General features: G+C 41.7%; 3 protein-coding genes across 4 annotated transcripts in view; 2 read left to right on the plus strand and 1 right to left on the minus strand.

Annotated features, from left to right (window-relative positions):
• Positions 1-899: 899 nt before the first annotated feature.
• Positions 900-1,562, plus strand: CLDN24 (claudin 24). Its single transcript, XM_050792517.1, has one exon. The coding sequence runs from the start codon at positions 900-902 to the stop codon at positions 1,560-1,562; it is 663 nt and encodes a 220-aa protein (XP_050648474.1).
• A 287-nt stretch (positions 1,563-1,849) lies between these two features.
• On the plus strand, positions 1,850-4,354 carry LOC126955685 (claudin-22). The gene has a single exon (XM_050792518.1). It carries the CDS (start codon positions 3,109-3,111, stop codon positions 3,766-3,768), a length of 660 nt encoding a protein of 219 aa, XP_050648475.1. The 5' UTR covers positions 1,850-3,108; the 3' UTR covers positions 3,769-4,354.
• A 1,780-nt stretch (positions 4,355-6,134) lies between these two features.
• WWC2 (WW and C2 domain containing 2) overlaps positions 6,135-16,355 on the minus strand; it is a 217,444-nt gene continuing 207,223 nt past the window's right edge. For both annotated transcript variants that reach the window (XM_050792511.1, XM_050792510.1), the window contains exons 22-23: positions 10,776-10,903; positions 6,135-7,586 (exon numbers count right to left, since the gene is read on the minus strand). In XM_050792511.1, the coding sequence (XP_050648468.1) occupies positions 7,520-7,586; positions 10,776-10,903 (195 nt within the window). In that variant the 3' untranslated portion in view covers positions 6,135-7,519. The remainder of the gene's footprint in view (positions 7,587-10,775; positions 10,904-16,355) is intronic.

Raw genomic sequence — 16,355 nt, forward strand, 5'->3', positions numbered from 1 at the left:
AAGTTTAGCTCCATTGTAGCTATTGTGCTTGTACCAGAGACTTTTGTCTGGGGGCCGGCAGGAATCTTGAAGCCTGGTGTTGCTCTGCGTAGGCTGCTGAAATGACAAGGGGACAGCTCAGCTCTGGACAAAAACACCTCCCTGGACGCTGAGACATCACGCTTTACCTCCAAGTCCTTAACGAGGATGGAGAAAACCACAGAGTGAATGCTGGAACTTCCCGGGACGTTCCCTTCCTCACCCAGTACCCCCCGCCATCAGCCTCAGTCCTTTTCATTTTAATCAGTCCCATAAGCCAGCCTCTACTTTTCAAAGGAATCTGAGGAACCTTCCTGCCAAGTCCCACTGAGCTCTTGCCACACTCGAGGATGTGGGCCAGGCTCTTGTGTAGGTTAAGGAAGTCTGAGAAGAATAGAGATTATAGGAAACAGTCTACCTTTCTTTACAAGGCCTTGTTTTGCATCCCTGAAATCTCAGATTCAGCTCTTACAATGAAGTCCTGTTGTAGAAAGAGCTGGCCTTTTATCACCACTTAAAATCTAATTAATCCATATTGAAGCACAAAGATTTCTGTTGTATTTTAGGGTGAGGGGTCATAGAGCCTTCTTTGTTCATCCTTAGACTTATAATCATCAGGCATTGGGGATATAATTTTACCAAATTGGAAGGTAACAGATCAAGTCCTTATCAGAAAGCCTAACTCATAGTTTTAAGAGAGTCCTTCGTCCTTTACATGAAACATTATATTCAAGAAGAACAAAAACGCATTTCAGAGTGCCCAAAGAGTTAATGACCACAGCTTATATTCCAGGCAGCATAGAACCAAGATCGTCACATTACCGTCAACCACAAAAGACAGCAGATCCTATAGGGGTGGCAAAGTCCTAAGACTTGTTGCAATGGCTTTAATCTTTAGAATAGTGATGCAATCTGTTGGGCTTTTACTATCTTTCCTGGGATGGATTTTATCCATTATTACAACTTATTTGCCACACTGGAAGAACCTCAACCTGGACTTAAATGAAATGGAAAACTGGACCATGGGACTCTGGCAAACCTGCGTCACCCAAGAGGAAGTGGGAATGCAATGCAAGGACTTTGACTCCTTCCTGGCTTTGCCTGCTGAACTCAGGGTCTCCAGGATCTTAATGTTTCTATCAAACGGGCTGGGATTTCTGGGCCTGCTGGTCTCTGGGTTTGGCCTGGACTGTTTGAGAATTGGAGAGGGTCAGAGAGATCTCAAGAGGCGACTGCTGATCCTGGGAGGAGTTCTGTCCTGGGCCTCGGGAATCACAGCCCTGGTTCCTGTCTCTTGGGTTGCCCACAAGACGGTTCAGGAGTTCTGGGATGAGAATGTCCCAGGCTTTGTCCCCAGGTGGGAGTTTGGGGAGGCCCTCTTTCTGGGCTGGTTTGCTGGACTTTCTCTTCTACTGGGAGGGTGTCTGCTCAACTGTGCAGCCTGTTCCAGCCACGCTCTCCTAGCTTCGGGCCACCATGCAGTGGCGCAAATACAAACTCAGTGTTCCTACCTGGAAGACGGGACGGCAGATCCTCAAGTGTAAGACTCCGACGAGGCCAGAGATGTATCCTATATCAACCGTGATGACAAAGATCTCTTTGTTTTGTAGCTAAATCTGTGATGCTCACGTTTTCTCATTCAGTAACTATTTCTCTACAGTAGGCAGACCCACTTCCCTCTAAAATCTAGAGAATAATGAAGGAGAAATATTTCATCTAAAAGAAAATGATTATGGTAAGCATTATATAGGTAGAAGTGAAACAAGCTTCACTGATCTGGTTATTGAAATTAATGTGGTGGCTGTCCAGTATAGTCAGTTTCAAGCTTTAATGTGTAAATTTTGTATTAGAAAGCTTTTGTTGTTGTTGTTGTTGTTGTTGGTAGTTAGAAATGATCATTAGTTTCTGTTTCCTAAAGAAAAAAACTAACAATCTGAAAATTTTAAGTGTTCTACTTTAGCAAAGCCACATGCTAAGCCAACCCCAAAGTGTTATTTCCACAGCAACGACTTTTTTCTTCTTTGAACAGAAGTGGTTTGTGTTTAGGGTATTACCAGGCACTCAGTGCGACAAGATTTTATGAGGCTGAAGAGTTTTCAGTACCTCGTGATACTCTCAGATTTAAAATACTGGCCAATCTCTTCTCTCGTCCTTTCCCTCGAAACCTTCGTATTAAAAAAAGAAAAACAATTCCAAAGACATTTTTCTTAATATCCAGATATTGTCAGGTCATTTGAATAAAAACTTTCCTTTGTTCAATGAAAAATCACTAACATGGGGATATATACTTTAGTGGTGAATAAACAGAAATGCTGACTCCAACCTGCAGAGTCCTAATGCTGAACTCTTTCCTCGACTTAGAAAGTATATATAAGAAAAAAGTGTTTATGCACACAAGCGTAAATCTGACAGAAAGGCATGCAGTTAAATAAACTAGATATGTAGTTTGGTATTGCTTCAAATGCTGTGTGGTATATGTAGCCTGAGGAATTTCTGAAACACAGGCCCGAGTTAAGGTGTAGAGATATTTCTGATAAGATTGATTTATTTGGTTAAGAAATACTTTTCTTGAACCTATTTTTTAAAAGTAACACTCAGTATTACCATAACATGCACATTTGAAATGTGAGAACTATAAGAGATGAAAATCTGACAGGTGCAATTAGTGAGATACAAAGCAGGAGGTGTTGAACCAAAACCATCAGTTAAACATTTTGCATTCAGACTTAATTCTTTGTTAGAAAGGTTGGGAATAACATGAAAGCCATTTTAACCTTAACAACGAAAGGAGGATTATTATCACTTAATTATATTTCAGTGACAAACTGCTTTCTGCAAAATCCAGCCCACAGGACACAAACACAATCTTGGCCACACCTTGGCATTACTGGTTTGCAGCATTATTTCCCTATCCTTTTCTGAAACCCATTCAACATGGAATCAAACAATAGCAACTCTGGCAAGAATCCTCCTATATACACAATGAAGAAATATTTCTGAGCTTCATAAGTTATAACACAAGTGTCACACTTCTTTTCACAGCAACCGAAGGACAGGAGTTTGTTTGGTTAAAGCTCTCAGGACATTATAATGGCTTTAGTATTTAGAACTGTGGCTCAACTAGCTGGAGTTTCATTATCTTTGCTGGGATGGGTTTTATCCTGTCTTACAAACTACCTGCCACACTGGAAGAACCTCAACCTGGACTTAAATGAAATGGAAAACTGGACCATGGGACTCTGGCAAACCTGCGTCACCCAAGAGGAAGTGGGAATGCAATGCAAGGACTTTGACTCCTTCCTGGCTTTGCCTGCTGAACTCAGGGTCTCCAGGATCTTAATGTTTCTATCAAACGGGCTGGGATTTCTGGGCCTGCTGGTCTCTGGGTTTGGCCTGGACTGTTTGAGAATTGGAGAGGGTCAGAGAGATCTCAAGAGGCGACTGCTGATCCTGGGAGGAGTTCTGTCCTGGGCCTCGGGAATCACAGCCCTGGTTCCTGTCTCTTGGGTTGCCCACAAGACGGTTCAGGAGTTCTGGGATGAGAATGTCCCAGGCTTTGTCCCCAGGTGGGAGTTTGGGGAGGCCCTCTTTCTGGGCTGGTTTGCTGGACTTTCTCTTCTACTGGGAGGGTGTCTGCTCAACTGTGCAGCCTGTTCCAGCCACGCTCTCCTAGCTTCGGGCCACCATGCAGTGGCGCAAATGCAAGATCATCATCAACTGGAGACAAGAAACACCAACCTGAAAAACTAAGCCAGAAAGGACAAGCATCTGCTGCTCAGGAGACGCTTGCTCAACACTGGATTTGGTAGGAGGTCCTGCTCTAGTCATCTCACTGTGCTTCTGATTTTCGAAAATGCATTTTTTCCTGTGGCTATTAAACTATAGTTTCTTTCCAAGACTGGTAAACTATTTTTATCTTCTACTCTGAGATCAAAACCAATCAAGACTTAATAGTAATGACACCCATCACTGTGGATGAGTGTTCTCAATTTTAAAACAGTGATTGCATAGAAGTGGTAAATAAAATGTTAATCTGTATGTGTCTTTGAAGGTGTTATTCATATGGAGCGGAATCATCTGGCAGATCACTGACTTCTTTCAGGTGTTTAAGATAACCTAGTATAATAAGCCTGAGCTGCATATTTATTTAAAATGCATGACGTCTTATTATATAAAATAATGATTAGCTCTTTAAAAGCTTTAGAGGTGAAAGGCGTGGACACATCATCTCCTGAATCAGAGACCTGTGTCTCTATGGACCCTTTTCTCGAAAGGCAGCCACGTTCAGTCATGCCTTCTAAACTGTCAGAAGCAGGAGGGTGATCTTGTGTTTGGGATGATTCAAGTAGGCTCTGGCACACAGACGTGCTTCTGCATCCTGTGCTCTGTATTTCATGGGCAGCATTTCTGGCTTCCCTGGCACTGAGCAGTCTGTGGGGGGCAGGGCAGGGCAGGGCAGGGCTGGTGTGTTAAGTGTAGAGAACCTCCTGGGATGGCTGTCTCTCCGTGGAGCACGCTGCCAGCCCAGGCGGAACGACCACAGAGCACATACTCTGGAGCCCTTCATTTTATTTGCACAATGAAAAGACTTCATCCTTTTTTATCAGCAATACATATAGTTCCAACAAGAACTATTCATCACAAACTGCTGGCTTGGGGATTTCTTCGTGAAATATTTTGTATTTGCTTGGTACATGGTTCCAGGAAACTCGTGTGTTTGTGCCAATCAGGGAAATAAACTGAACAATAAACGACACTGAAATAGACTATTAGGCAATATGTAGCTTTGTTTTTTGTTTTTGTTTTTTTAAAAACCGACTGAATTTTTTTCCACCCACAAACACATGGAAAGTGCAGAAACCAAAGTTAATCTATGTGATGTATTTGCATACGTTTACAAACAAGACAAATTAAAACAGAAACATGTTCAGAATTTAACCTGATTAAATATTAAGTTCAGTCCTGAGCTTTTGATATTTAATACAATATAGATAAAGCAATAGCAAAAAATTTTAATTTATTTGATTTGCATGCTACAGAGATTTAGCTAAACTTTGTTCATTTGGCTAGCAATATCCTTTTTGTACCTGTAACACTTAAGATTCTGATATACAAAATTGTAATAATATAATGATAATTCAAACTTGAGAACTAAATATTACATTCTTTTTACCCTGTGCGAATAAATTCTACCTTTTAAAAATAGTATTTATAATATTAAAATTCGTATTTGTCCATATGGTTTTGTGATCAAGTTATTAAAATGTTTTGTCACTGTGAATCATTTGGGTTAGTACAAATATGACAAGATTATTAAAAGCTGCCTATAAATACATAACACTATTGCTGACTTTTAAAGTGTAGAAAAAGGATTATATTAAAATAAGTTCATCTCTCATGTTAGAAATGAGGAAATTTTGTGAAATACAACAACCAAAAGCATCTTGGTCACAACTGCTAACTACCAGCCTGAGACAGATTTTATTCTTTAATACTTGTCTGAAACTTTTTGTATTACAAAAAGTCAACAGCTAATCTGATGAAAGACTTATAAAGCTGTAAATATTCCAATATAGTCTCTTCTGTGTCAAATATTTAAAATGGCCAGAATCAAACTATATATTAAACAGAACATAAATAAGACTGTAAATAAATAAATGAAGAAAATAAAATCGTACAGAACAACTACACATAATTCTATAGACATCTTCATGGTCAAACTAAGACGCTGAAAACAGCTCACCTTCATTTACCTCCACGTTAAATAAACTTCTGTCTTTCACACTGGACCTCGACAAGGGTGAACTGTATTCTTTTTCGAGTTTTCCTTAGTCATCTAATAGAATGAACTGGGCAGTCTTAAAGGACTGTACTCAGTCAATTCACTAGGCTGGTTTTTGTTCAAAGTAGTGTCTGCCATGTCCAGTTATGTCTTCAGAGAAATTTGTATGTTAAGTGGTGGGACATTTAGGAAAAAATAAAGTTCTAGGCTCAGAAGTTGCTTAATTTGAACTTCGATTCCAATAACATGAACTTTCTAAAATATATACAATTGCTTTCAAGAAAATAAAAATGCTTGCTAGTGAGCATTCTAACTTAGGAACACAACTTTTTTGTTCTTTAAGGGGTTCCTTTAAGACAATTTTGGATATCTTTAAAAAAATCTATTTTATTTGCCATATTAGATGGCTAACCCCAAATTGTTTCTGAGTAATAAGTATGGTTTAAATGGTCTAAATATTATATATTTTAAAAGCCTGATGCTGGCAGAGCTGCACTGAGGATATGTTTTTTAAGACGTGCCTGGGTTGGGTAAGGTGAAATTCTAAACTGGAGGACGCATTAGTCAGTTTCTCTCTCTAAACTTGTTCATCCAAAAGTCATTTCATAAACAATTTAGCTTATACTTCAAATTAATAATCCCCCCCGGCACATTCTTCCCTTTGCCTCCGAACTATTTACCATAAATTATAGATAGAATCCCCTAAAAATGAGAGCTATGAAGCAATTTCTACTAAATGTTAGAAATCTCTTGATAAACTCGTTTGTTTTTGGCAACTTTCATTCTATCAAGACATCTTTTCCCCTCTTCTTGGTTATACCAAATGAGTGCCGATGCGTTTCTCTCCACACCTCCAGCTTTCTCTGTCCTTAGAACACAGGGCCACCACTTGGCACCATCCTTAGATTTAGGGCAAAACACTGGTGCAAGCCAGAAACTCACATTTGAACACTTCTGCAAATTCAGGCTGAGTGAGAGAAACCAGCTGCTCATTTGATGAGCTTATTTGTATCTCTACATGGCTGGTGTTCTTTCTTCTCCTTGCCCTCAGTGTCATGAATCCCAAGATCTTTAGTGTAGCCAAGAGCAGTGCTCCTTTGTATTCTTATTCTTAAGATAACTTGGTAGTTTATATTTTTGTTTTCTTTAGAAAAATATAAAAGGACAAAAAGGAAATCGTTTTAAGGAAACCAGGTGTTGCTGCACAGGTGATGGCCATGAACGCAGCATCCATTTTGGGTGGACTTTGGAACGCTGCACCCCAGCGACTGCTCACACTCTCCTCGCCAGCGCACAGATACCACGTGGCGGTGCTGCCATCGGCACGGCCTGCTCACAGAAACACAAAGGAGAAGCAAGACCACCTGCTGAACCAAGTTGTCTCTCAACAGTTGGCTCAACAGTACACACGTGGGGTAGTACTGCCTCCATTCCACAAAATAAAGCCCACTGGCAATGCGCACATTCTGGGCAACATTTGTGTACCAGATTATCCCATTTTTCTTATCTGATTTTTTCTTGTTTAAGCACATAAAAATTACACTCAAGATACTTTACAAATTAAAATGTTGAAAATCTGACGTGAAATAAAAGTTCTTCAAGAGTTGACAGTTATGTTACCAAAAACAACCAAACACCAAAACAAAAAAACAAATCTTCAGTCTTTTACCCTTCCTAAAAAGGTGAACAGATGACAAAATAATTTCTTAAACCATGTAATCACACATCGTCAGCCGGCAGGGACGGGATGCTTATCTTTGCTCTGGTGAAGTAGGCAATCTTCTCCCTAGAGTTGGGGTGAGAAATAAATTGACTTAAATATGACGCTAAAAATACTCTGGGACGATTAAAACAGTCCCCAGGACCTGCAGCGGCAGTGATGTCTCTACAGGCACAGGCAGAAGCTCTTTTCCTTAAGCAGAACTCCGTCCATTTACAATCAGGAGAGTCTCTGCCTGCTAAAGGGAGGGCGTCAAGGAGAACAGCAGCTCTGGCTCACGGAAGTCACCTATAGACCACGCCAGTAAGCTCCCTTCAGGGAACTTCCAACAGAAGACAGGTTTTAAACTAGTAGGGGTCTGGTCTAGGATGGGTGCTTCCAAACTAGGCAGTGGAAGACTCAAAAGGCCCAAAATCCTACATGGAAACTTCTCAGTAACCTCACAGAACAGTACATAATACCAGGAAAAGTCTTTAAAATCGATACCGTGCTGAGGCAGGGACAACCTGATGAGTGACACCACGACTCCAATGAAAGGAGAAGGAAGAACTCACTCTCTGAAAGGCAGTAACTGCCCTGGTCCCGGAGCAGCAGAGAGGCTGAGACAGGGCAGAGTGGTGTTCAGGTGAGGAGAGTACTTAAAAAAAAAAGACAAACAGTGCGTCTATTTTCCTACAGAACTTCACACTGTACATTTATGCCGTCAGCGCGTATTTCTTGAGGGCATACGACATGCAAGGGGCACACTGGTAGCTGAAGAATCAAGCACTGGCCCTCCTTTGTGAAAGAACAGTCCAGATGGGGGAGGAGGCGCAGGCTAGAAACCAGAGCCGTGGTGAGGATGTTCTGAAGACTAAGGAAGGACAGAGAAGAGGAGGAGTGGAAACACAGGACACTGGAGCGAGCTACTGCTGCGAGCAGCGTCCTTTACATTTGTTCACTTCCATAAGAGGAAAATGAGAACGAAAATCGCCCCGAGTGTGGGCGTGATGTCAGCAGAGGCCGTAAGGCGCAGCTGGTAACTGGGGTGTTTAAAAATACCCGCACTAGTTGCCAGTGCCTGCATTTGAGATATTTCATATAAAATTGTTGATTTCTAACTTCTCTTGAAAAATTAGAAGGCCAGGGACCATCAGGCTCCTGATTCCAGGTGAAATAAGCAGCTGGGGTGGTGCCGGGCAGAACGCCCCAGGCCCCACCGCTGCCCATCTCACCACCCCAGGCCAGGCACCGGCAGCCGCACAAATCCCACGCCTCCAGCGCGGCCTGTCTCACCCTGTCCATCTCATCATTCTCATCACTTGCCTGGTGATATAATGGCTTCGTATCTTAAGGGAAGCTGGGAATGTTCATGGATTCTTTGCTTCGGGCTTCAGCAACAACTGCTAGTTGTGTGACTTTCCATGCCAGGCAATGCTGCTTACTCTCTAAGTGACCACAGCAACAGGGGCATGGATGGACTCCCCCTCACCTGCAGTTCTAAAACCCAAGGAGTGGCACTCCCTGAAAGCCACCAATGTGATTATTTAGCAGAAAAGAGGGCGGAAAAACCTCTCCACTACAAGATGCTGCATAAAAATGAAGGAGCTGTGAGCCCACTAAGGCACACTGCTGCTGCCACATGGTGCGTGGCCCTGCCCTCCCGCCTGGCACTAGACAGCGTGCCAAAGCTGTCCCTGCTCCACCACGTGACCTAGCTTCCCCACACTTCAAAAACACTCGCTTCTTCCAGGCTTCTCCCCTTTACACCTAAACGCTTTCCAAAGACTCGTCTATACAAAACCTCAACCAAAACCCAATAAAAACCCAGTAGGAGCAAACCTTTCTGCTGAGCTCCCTCCGACGGGGCTGAAAACATCTGCTGTGCTCACCAGGGATCCCGGGTGCACTTTGCAGTTCTCTCCATCAATCTCCTCTCCCCGTCCTCCAGCCCCAGGCTCCTGGTTCTCCTCTGACCTCTCCAGCCATTCCTTCTAGTATCTCTTTTGGGGTGAGCCCTTCAGTGACTGGTGCCCACCAGGCCTCCTTTCCCAGTCACCTCACATTTTCTGGGATGTCTGGTCCATTTCCACTGATGAGACCAGTGCATTGAAGATGAGCACTCCCATTTTTTAATCTCCATCCTGGCCCCTAACCCTGGCTTTAGATTTTTATTTTCACTTGTCTGCTGGTCATGGTTACCTTGCTGGCCTGCTGGCATTGCCTGGTGTGCCATGGCAGAGGTCAGCATCCTCCCCACACCCCTGCTCCCCAGCGTTCTCCATCTCAAGCGCTGGCACCATAGGACAGCCACTGCCCCCCATGAACCTCCCATGAACCTCACAGGCCACCCTTACCCGTTTCTCCCCAGCCCACTCTCCACAATGCCTGATATCTGCCCCACATAGAAGCCATTCCCATCATTTGGTTTTGTGCATGGAGAGCCCTGCTGGCTGCCCGATCGGAAACCGCCAGCGGAAACCTCTTGTGCACAGCTTCCGAGGCCTGTGCAGTCTGAGCCCAGTTCTCCCAGACAGGCTCACCAGCGGCCAACTCCCCATGCGCCAGAGCTTGGCACTGACTTCTAAGGTCTGTGCCTCTGTCTGTGCTGTTCTTCCTGCCTCAATGTCCCACTCAAAACTGCCACCCCTAGGTGCCTAAGGAGCTTGCAGCCATCCTTCCATGATGGGTTCTCTTATAATCTCCTCCGCTGGTGCCCGCAGCCCCAGCACCTGCCCCATACGGATTGAGGCTCCTCCCACATCTCTCACAGGTCCCTACCCATACCTTTAGTGAGCTCTTTCCACACGCACTGCGATGACCTGGTTACCTGCCTGTCCCCACTACAGCCTAGAGCCCCCGAGAAGAGCAGAACACACATGTTCTTAGCCTCCGCATCTCAGGGCCTGACAAGGTGCAAGGGTTTCTGGGGCTGCCCAAGGAATGTCTGTGAAATGAGGGAACAAAACCCCAAAGATGTCTGAGTTTTCTGTACCTTTGTATCCTGGGTCGGAAAAGTCCAATGAGATGTGCCAACAGCTACTAAGAGCTGGGGACACCCTGGGTTCTTGAGGGGAGTTAGGCTCTCATCAGCCTTTAACTCTGCCAGTCACATTTATCACCTCAGGTGCAAATGGGAAATTACATATTCAAGGCAGGGAACACAGGATTTCTGTCTCAGATCCTAGTATTAACTTTCACTGCACTGAGGTGAATTCCTACACAATCAGACCACATGAGGGCAACCCAAAAGCTGTCCTGGATGGGGCTATTCACCTGAAGGACTGCACCTGCCGAGGCACCTTCTGGCTCTGCTCCCGGAGCCGACACACGTCCTTGGAGACTTGCCTCATCAACTTCTCTGCATTCAAACCTTGCTTCTGCTCTTCTTTGGACTGTTCGGCCTGGAAAAGGGAATAAAAATGTAAGAGAAACACAAAACACTGATTAGAAATCCCTGGAGACAACCTATGAGGCTTGAAAGATTGTGACTAAAGTCAGGAGGGCAAGCAAGACAGTCAGTGGGCTGGTGTCCTTTACATCACGCGTCAGGGGCCAACACCCACGTGACCAGCTCATGCTGAGTGGGAGCATATGTGGATTTTGGGGTAAGTTCATTTCAATCACATTTTAGAAATCGAATTACACAGGTAATATGTGACAATTTTATTACATCTGAAAAACCTAAGAACTCTTAAAAATGAAACAGAAAATTACTCATAGCACGTTTTCCAAAAAATACCCACAGTTAAAGAATGTTTTGGGCAAATACACTTTCAACATCTTATTTATCTTTTTGACCCTTTTTTCTAACTTAGCCATTTAAAAAGCTGTTTATTAAAGTAGAATTTACCAATCAAAAAATGTGCACATATACGTGTATAGCTCAAATAACTTTTACAAATTGAACACACCCATGTCACCGGCACCGGATGAAGGAGAGGACACTCCTGTTTCCAAGAAGCCCCCCTTGGTGCCCTTCCAGCTCTGCCCAGGGTTCCCAGCATTCCGACTTCTAACGCGCCTCTTCTGTCCTTGGTATAGAGGAACAGTAAACAGATACTCTTTAGGGTCTGGCTTCTTTTGCTCAACATTATGCTCACGAGAATCATACACACTGTTATCTGTAGTTGTAACTCACTTTCCCCACAGCTGTATAATACTCCACTGTATGACCTTACTACAATGTATAATCTGTTAGTAATAATGAACATTTGGGTACTGTGCATGAACATGTTTTAAAATAAAAATGTACCAATGATATTATATTAAAAGTTGCCTTTTCATTTCATTCTTTCACTCATATCCATTCACTCATTCATTCACCCAGTCAACAAATATTTGTGGACTGCCTTTTAAGGAAAGGTGGTATAAGTGGGTGAAGAGCAAACACTCAGATATATGGCTTGGGGTCAAATTTCATTTATACCACTTACTAGCGATGTAAATCTGGGCAAGTTGCTTGACCTCCTGGTGTCTTAGTTTTTCCATTTGTAAGCTGGGAATAAGTACTTACTTCAAAGTTGTGAAGTTTAAATGAGTACATACACATGTAAAGTACTTACAGCAGTACCCAACACATCACTGAATATACTATTTCAGAATGAAGCTATCACTGTTGCTTTTTTTTTTTTTAAAACAATATGCCAGGTTCTGTACTAGGTGGCAGGGTTATAGTTGTGAACAAAACAGGTGAAGTCCAGGCTGGGGGCCAAGGTGGGAAGATTGCTTAAGGCCAGGAGTTTGAGACCAGCCTGGACAACATAGGGAGACACTGTCTCTATGAAAAAAAAAAATTAACTAGGCGCGATAGCATGTGCCTGTGGTCCCAACTACTCAAGAGCCTGAGGTGAAAGGATCACTTGAGCCTGGGAGTTTGAGGCTGCAGTGAGCTATGATCTACCACTGCACTACAGCCTTCATGACAGAGCAAGACCCTGTTTCAAAAACCAAAACAAAGAGAAAAACAAGTGAAGACCAGTGGCAGAGAAAAACAACAGCAAAGAACAGAAACTGTTTAATAATTATTAAAAATCAACAACATATTGTATTTTCTCAGGTTAAACCTTCCTCACATAACATTAAAAAACATAGTCTATTTATTAGAGCAGTTTTAGGTTCATAGCAAAATGGGTTGGAAAGTAGAGTTCTCATTTACTCCCTGCCCCTACTCATGTACAACCTCTCCCACTATCAGCATCCTCCGCCAGCCTGGTACATCTGTTACAATCAGTGAACTCATATTGACACTTCATTATCACCTCAAATCCATAGTTTATATTAAGCTTTGCTCTTGGTGGTGTACATTCAATGGGTTTTGGCAAAAGTGTAACGACAGGTACCCACCATTATAATATCATACAGAGGAGTTTCATTGCTTTAAAATTCCCCTGTGCTCTGCCTATTCCTTCCTCTTGGTGTTATGCATTTAAGTTTCCTCCATGTCTTTTTCATGGCTTGATAGATAGCTCATTTCTCTTTAGTGCTGAAGAGTATTCCATTGTCTGAATATACTAGTTTATTTAACCATTCACCTACTGAAGGACATCTTGACTGCTTTCAAGTTTTGGCTATTATGAATAAGGCTGCTGTAAATATTCATGCAAACGTTTTCATGTGGACGTAAGTTTTCAACTCATACCAAGGAGCACAACTGCTGAATAGTATGTAAGAATCTGCTTAATTTTATAAGAAATCTACAACTGTCTTCGAAAGTGCCTATATGATTTTGCATTTCTATCAGCAATGACTGAGAGTTCCTGTTGCTCCACATCCTTGTCAGCATTTGGTGTTGTCTGTGTTTTGGATTTTGGCCACTCTAACAGGTGTATAGAGGTATCTCATTGTTGTTTTACTCTGCAATTTCTTATTGATATATGATGTTAAATATCTTTTCACGTGTTTATTTGTTATCTGCTTTGGTGAGGTGTCTGTTCAGGTCTTTTGCTGATTTTTAAACTGGGTGTTTGTTTTGTATTGTTGAGTTTTAAGAGTTTTTTGTAACTTAGGTAACAGTCCTTTATCAGATATAACTTTTACAAATATTTCTCCCAATGTGTGGCTTGTTTTCTCTTTTTCTTGACAGTGTCTTTCACAGAGAAGTTTTAAATTATAACAAAGTCCAGCTTATCAGTTATTTCTTTCATGGATCACGCCTCTGATGTTGTGTTGTATATGAAAAGTCATTGCCATACCCAAGGTCATCTAGATTTTCTCCTAGGGTAACTTCTAGGAGTTTTATAGTTTACATTCGACATTTAGGTCTGTGATCATTTTGAGTTAATATTTGTGAAGGGTGTAGAAGGGTCTATATCCAGATTCATGTTTTTTTGCATGTGAATAGATATCCAGTTGTTCCAGCATCATTTGTTGAAAAGAGGATCTTTTTTGGATTTATTTTCTTTGCTCCTCTGTCAAAGGTCAGTTGAATATAGTCAGCCCTCTGTATCTGTGGGTTCCACATCCATGGATTCAACCAATCATGAATTAAAAAATATTTGGGAAAAAGTGGATGGTTGCATCTGTACTGACATTGTTTTTCCTTATTATTCCATTAATGACATTATTATTACTACATTATACTGTATTACTACTGTCATTAAATACAGTATAACAATTATTTACATAGTATTTAAATTATAATAGGTATTATAAGTTATCTGGAAATGATTTAAAGTATATGGGAGGATATGGGTTATATGCCAATACTATATCATATTATATAAGGGACTTGAGCATCTGTGTCCATGGGGAGTCCTGGAACCAATCCCCACTATGGATGTTGAACGATGACTGCACACTGAAGAGAGTCGATCTATTTCTAGGCTCTCTATTTTGATTTGTCTGTTTTTTCACTAATACCACACTGCTTTGATTACCATAGCTTTACAGTGTCTTGAAGTCAGGTAGTGTCAGTCCTCCAACTTCATTCTTCTCCTTCAATACTGGGTCTTTTGCCTCTCCATATAAACTTTAGAATCAGTTTGACTGTTACATAATAACTTGATGGGATTTTGAGTGGGATTGTATTAAATCTATAGATTGATTTGGGAAGTACCAACATCTTGACAATATTGAGTCTTCCTATAAACATGGAATATTGTCTCATTTATTTAGTTTCTTTTAAATTTTCTTTCATCATAATTATGTAGTTTTCCTCTATAGATCTTATACATATTTTGTTAAGATTTACAAGTATTTCACTTTTTGGATACTAATGTAAATAGCATTGTTTTTAACTTCAAATTCCACTAGTGCATTGCTGGTATATAAAAAAGTGATTAACTTTTGTATAGTAACCTTGTATCCTACAACCCTGTTATAATCACTTATTAGTTCCAAGAGTTGTTTCTGTTTGTTTTGTTTTTGGTCAAATCTCTCAGGTTATCTACATGGACAACCATCTTATGTGTAAACAAAGACAAACAAAGACAATTTTGACTTCCTTCCCAAGCGGTATGCCTTTTTTTTTTCTTTTCTTATCGCATTAGCTGAGATTTCTAGTGTGATACAGAAAAGATGATGTGAGGGGGACATTTTTACCCTGTTCCTAATCTTAGCAGGAAAGCTTCTAGTTTTTCAGCATTAAGCATGATGTTAGTTGTAGAGTTTTCTACATGTTCTTTAAGGTCTCTTCTATTCCTAGTTTGCTGGGAGTTATTTTTAGCATGAGCAGGTGTTGATGTGATTACAACAATTGATTTTGAATGTTAAATCAGCCTTGTGCACCTGGGATAAATCTCCCTTGGTTATGGTATATAATTCTTTTTCTATATAGTTGGATATGATCTGCTAATATTTTGCTAAAGATTTCTGCATCTATATTCACAAGAGGTATGGGTCTGTAGTTTCCTTGTCTTTGCCTGGTTTTGGTATTAGGATAATGCTGGCCTCACAGAATAAGCTGAGAAGTATTCTCTTTGCTTCTGTTCTCCAAAAGAGATTGCAGAGAATTGATAAAGTTGTTTCCTTAAATGTTTGGTAGAGGCCAGGCACTGTGGCTCATGCCTGTAATCCCAGCACTTTGGGAGGCCGAGGTGGGCAGACTACCTGAGGTCACACGTTTGAGACCACCCTGGCCAATGTGGTGAAACCCCGTCTCTACTAAAAATACAAAAATTAGCCAGGTGTAGTGGTGGGCACCTGTAATTCCAGCTACTTTGGAGGCTGAGGCATAAGAATCTCTTGAACCTGGGAGGCGGAGGTTGCAGTGAGCTGAAATCATGCCACTGCACTCAACCCTGGGCGACAGTGCAAGACTCTGTCTCAAAAAAAAAAAAAAAAAATTGGGTAGAATCTGCTAGTAAATCCATCTATGCCTGGTGCTTTCTATTTGGGAAGGCTATTATTGATTCCATTTCTATAATATAGATAGGTCCATTCAGACTATTTCCTGGCAGACTATCTTTCAAGGAATTGATCCATTTCATCTTGGTTATCAGAGTTGAGAGCATAGAGTTGTTCACAGTATTTCTTTATTATGCTTTTAATGTTCACAGGACCTGTAGTGATGTCTCCTTTTTCATTTCTGATGTAATATAATTTGTGTCTTCTCCGTTTTTCCTTACCCTGGTTAGCAGTTTACCAATTTTTTTTTTTTTTTTTTTTTTTTTTTTTTTTTTGAGATGGAGTCTCGCTCTGTCACCCAGGGCTGGAGTGCAGTGGCACGATCTTGGCTCACCACAACCTCCCCCTCCTGGGTTCCAGTAATTCTCCTGCCTCAGCCTCCCAAGTAGCTGGGGCTACAAGTGCATGCCACCACACCTGGCTAATTTTTGTATTTTTAGTAGAGATGGGGGTTCACCATATTGGCCAGGCTGGCCTCGAACTCCTGACCTCGTGATCCACCCAGCCTCG

Source organism: Macaca thibetana, chromosome 5, assembly GCF_024542745.1.
Source record: "Macaca thibetana thibetana isolate TM-01 chromosome 5, ASM2454274v1, whole genome shotgun sequence".
Lineage (NCBI taxonomy): Eukaryota > Metazoa > Chordata > Mammalia > Primates > Cercopithecidae > Macaca > Macaca thibetana.

Coding starts and splice junctions, on each gene's coding strand:
- CLDN24 (XM_050792517.1), top strand. CDS start 900: ATGGCTTTAATCTTTAGAATAGTGATGCAATCTGTTGGGCTTTTACTA.
- LOC126955685 (XM_050792518.1), top strand. CDS start 3,109: ATGGCTTTAGTATTTAGAACTGTGGCTCAACTAGCTGGAGTTTCATTA.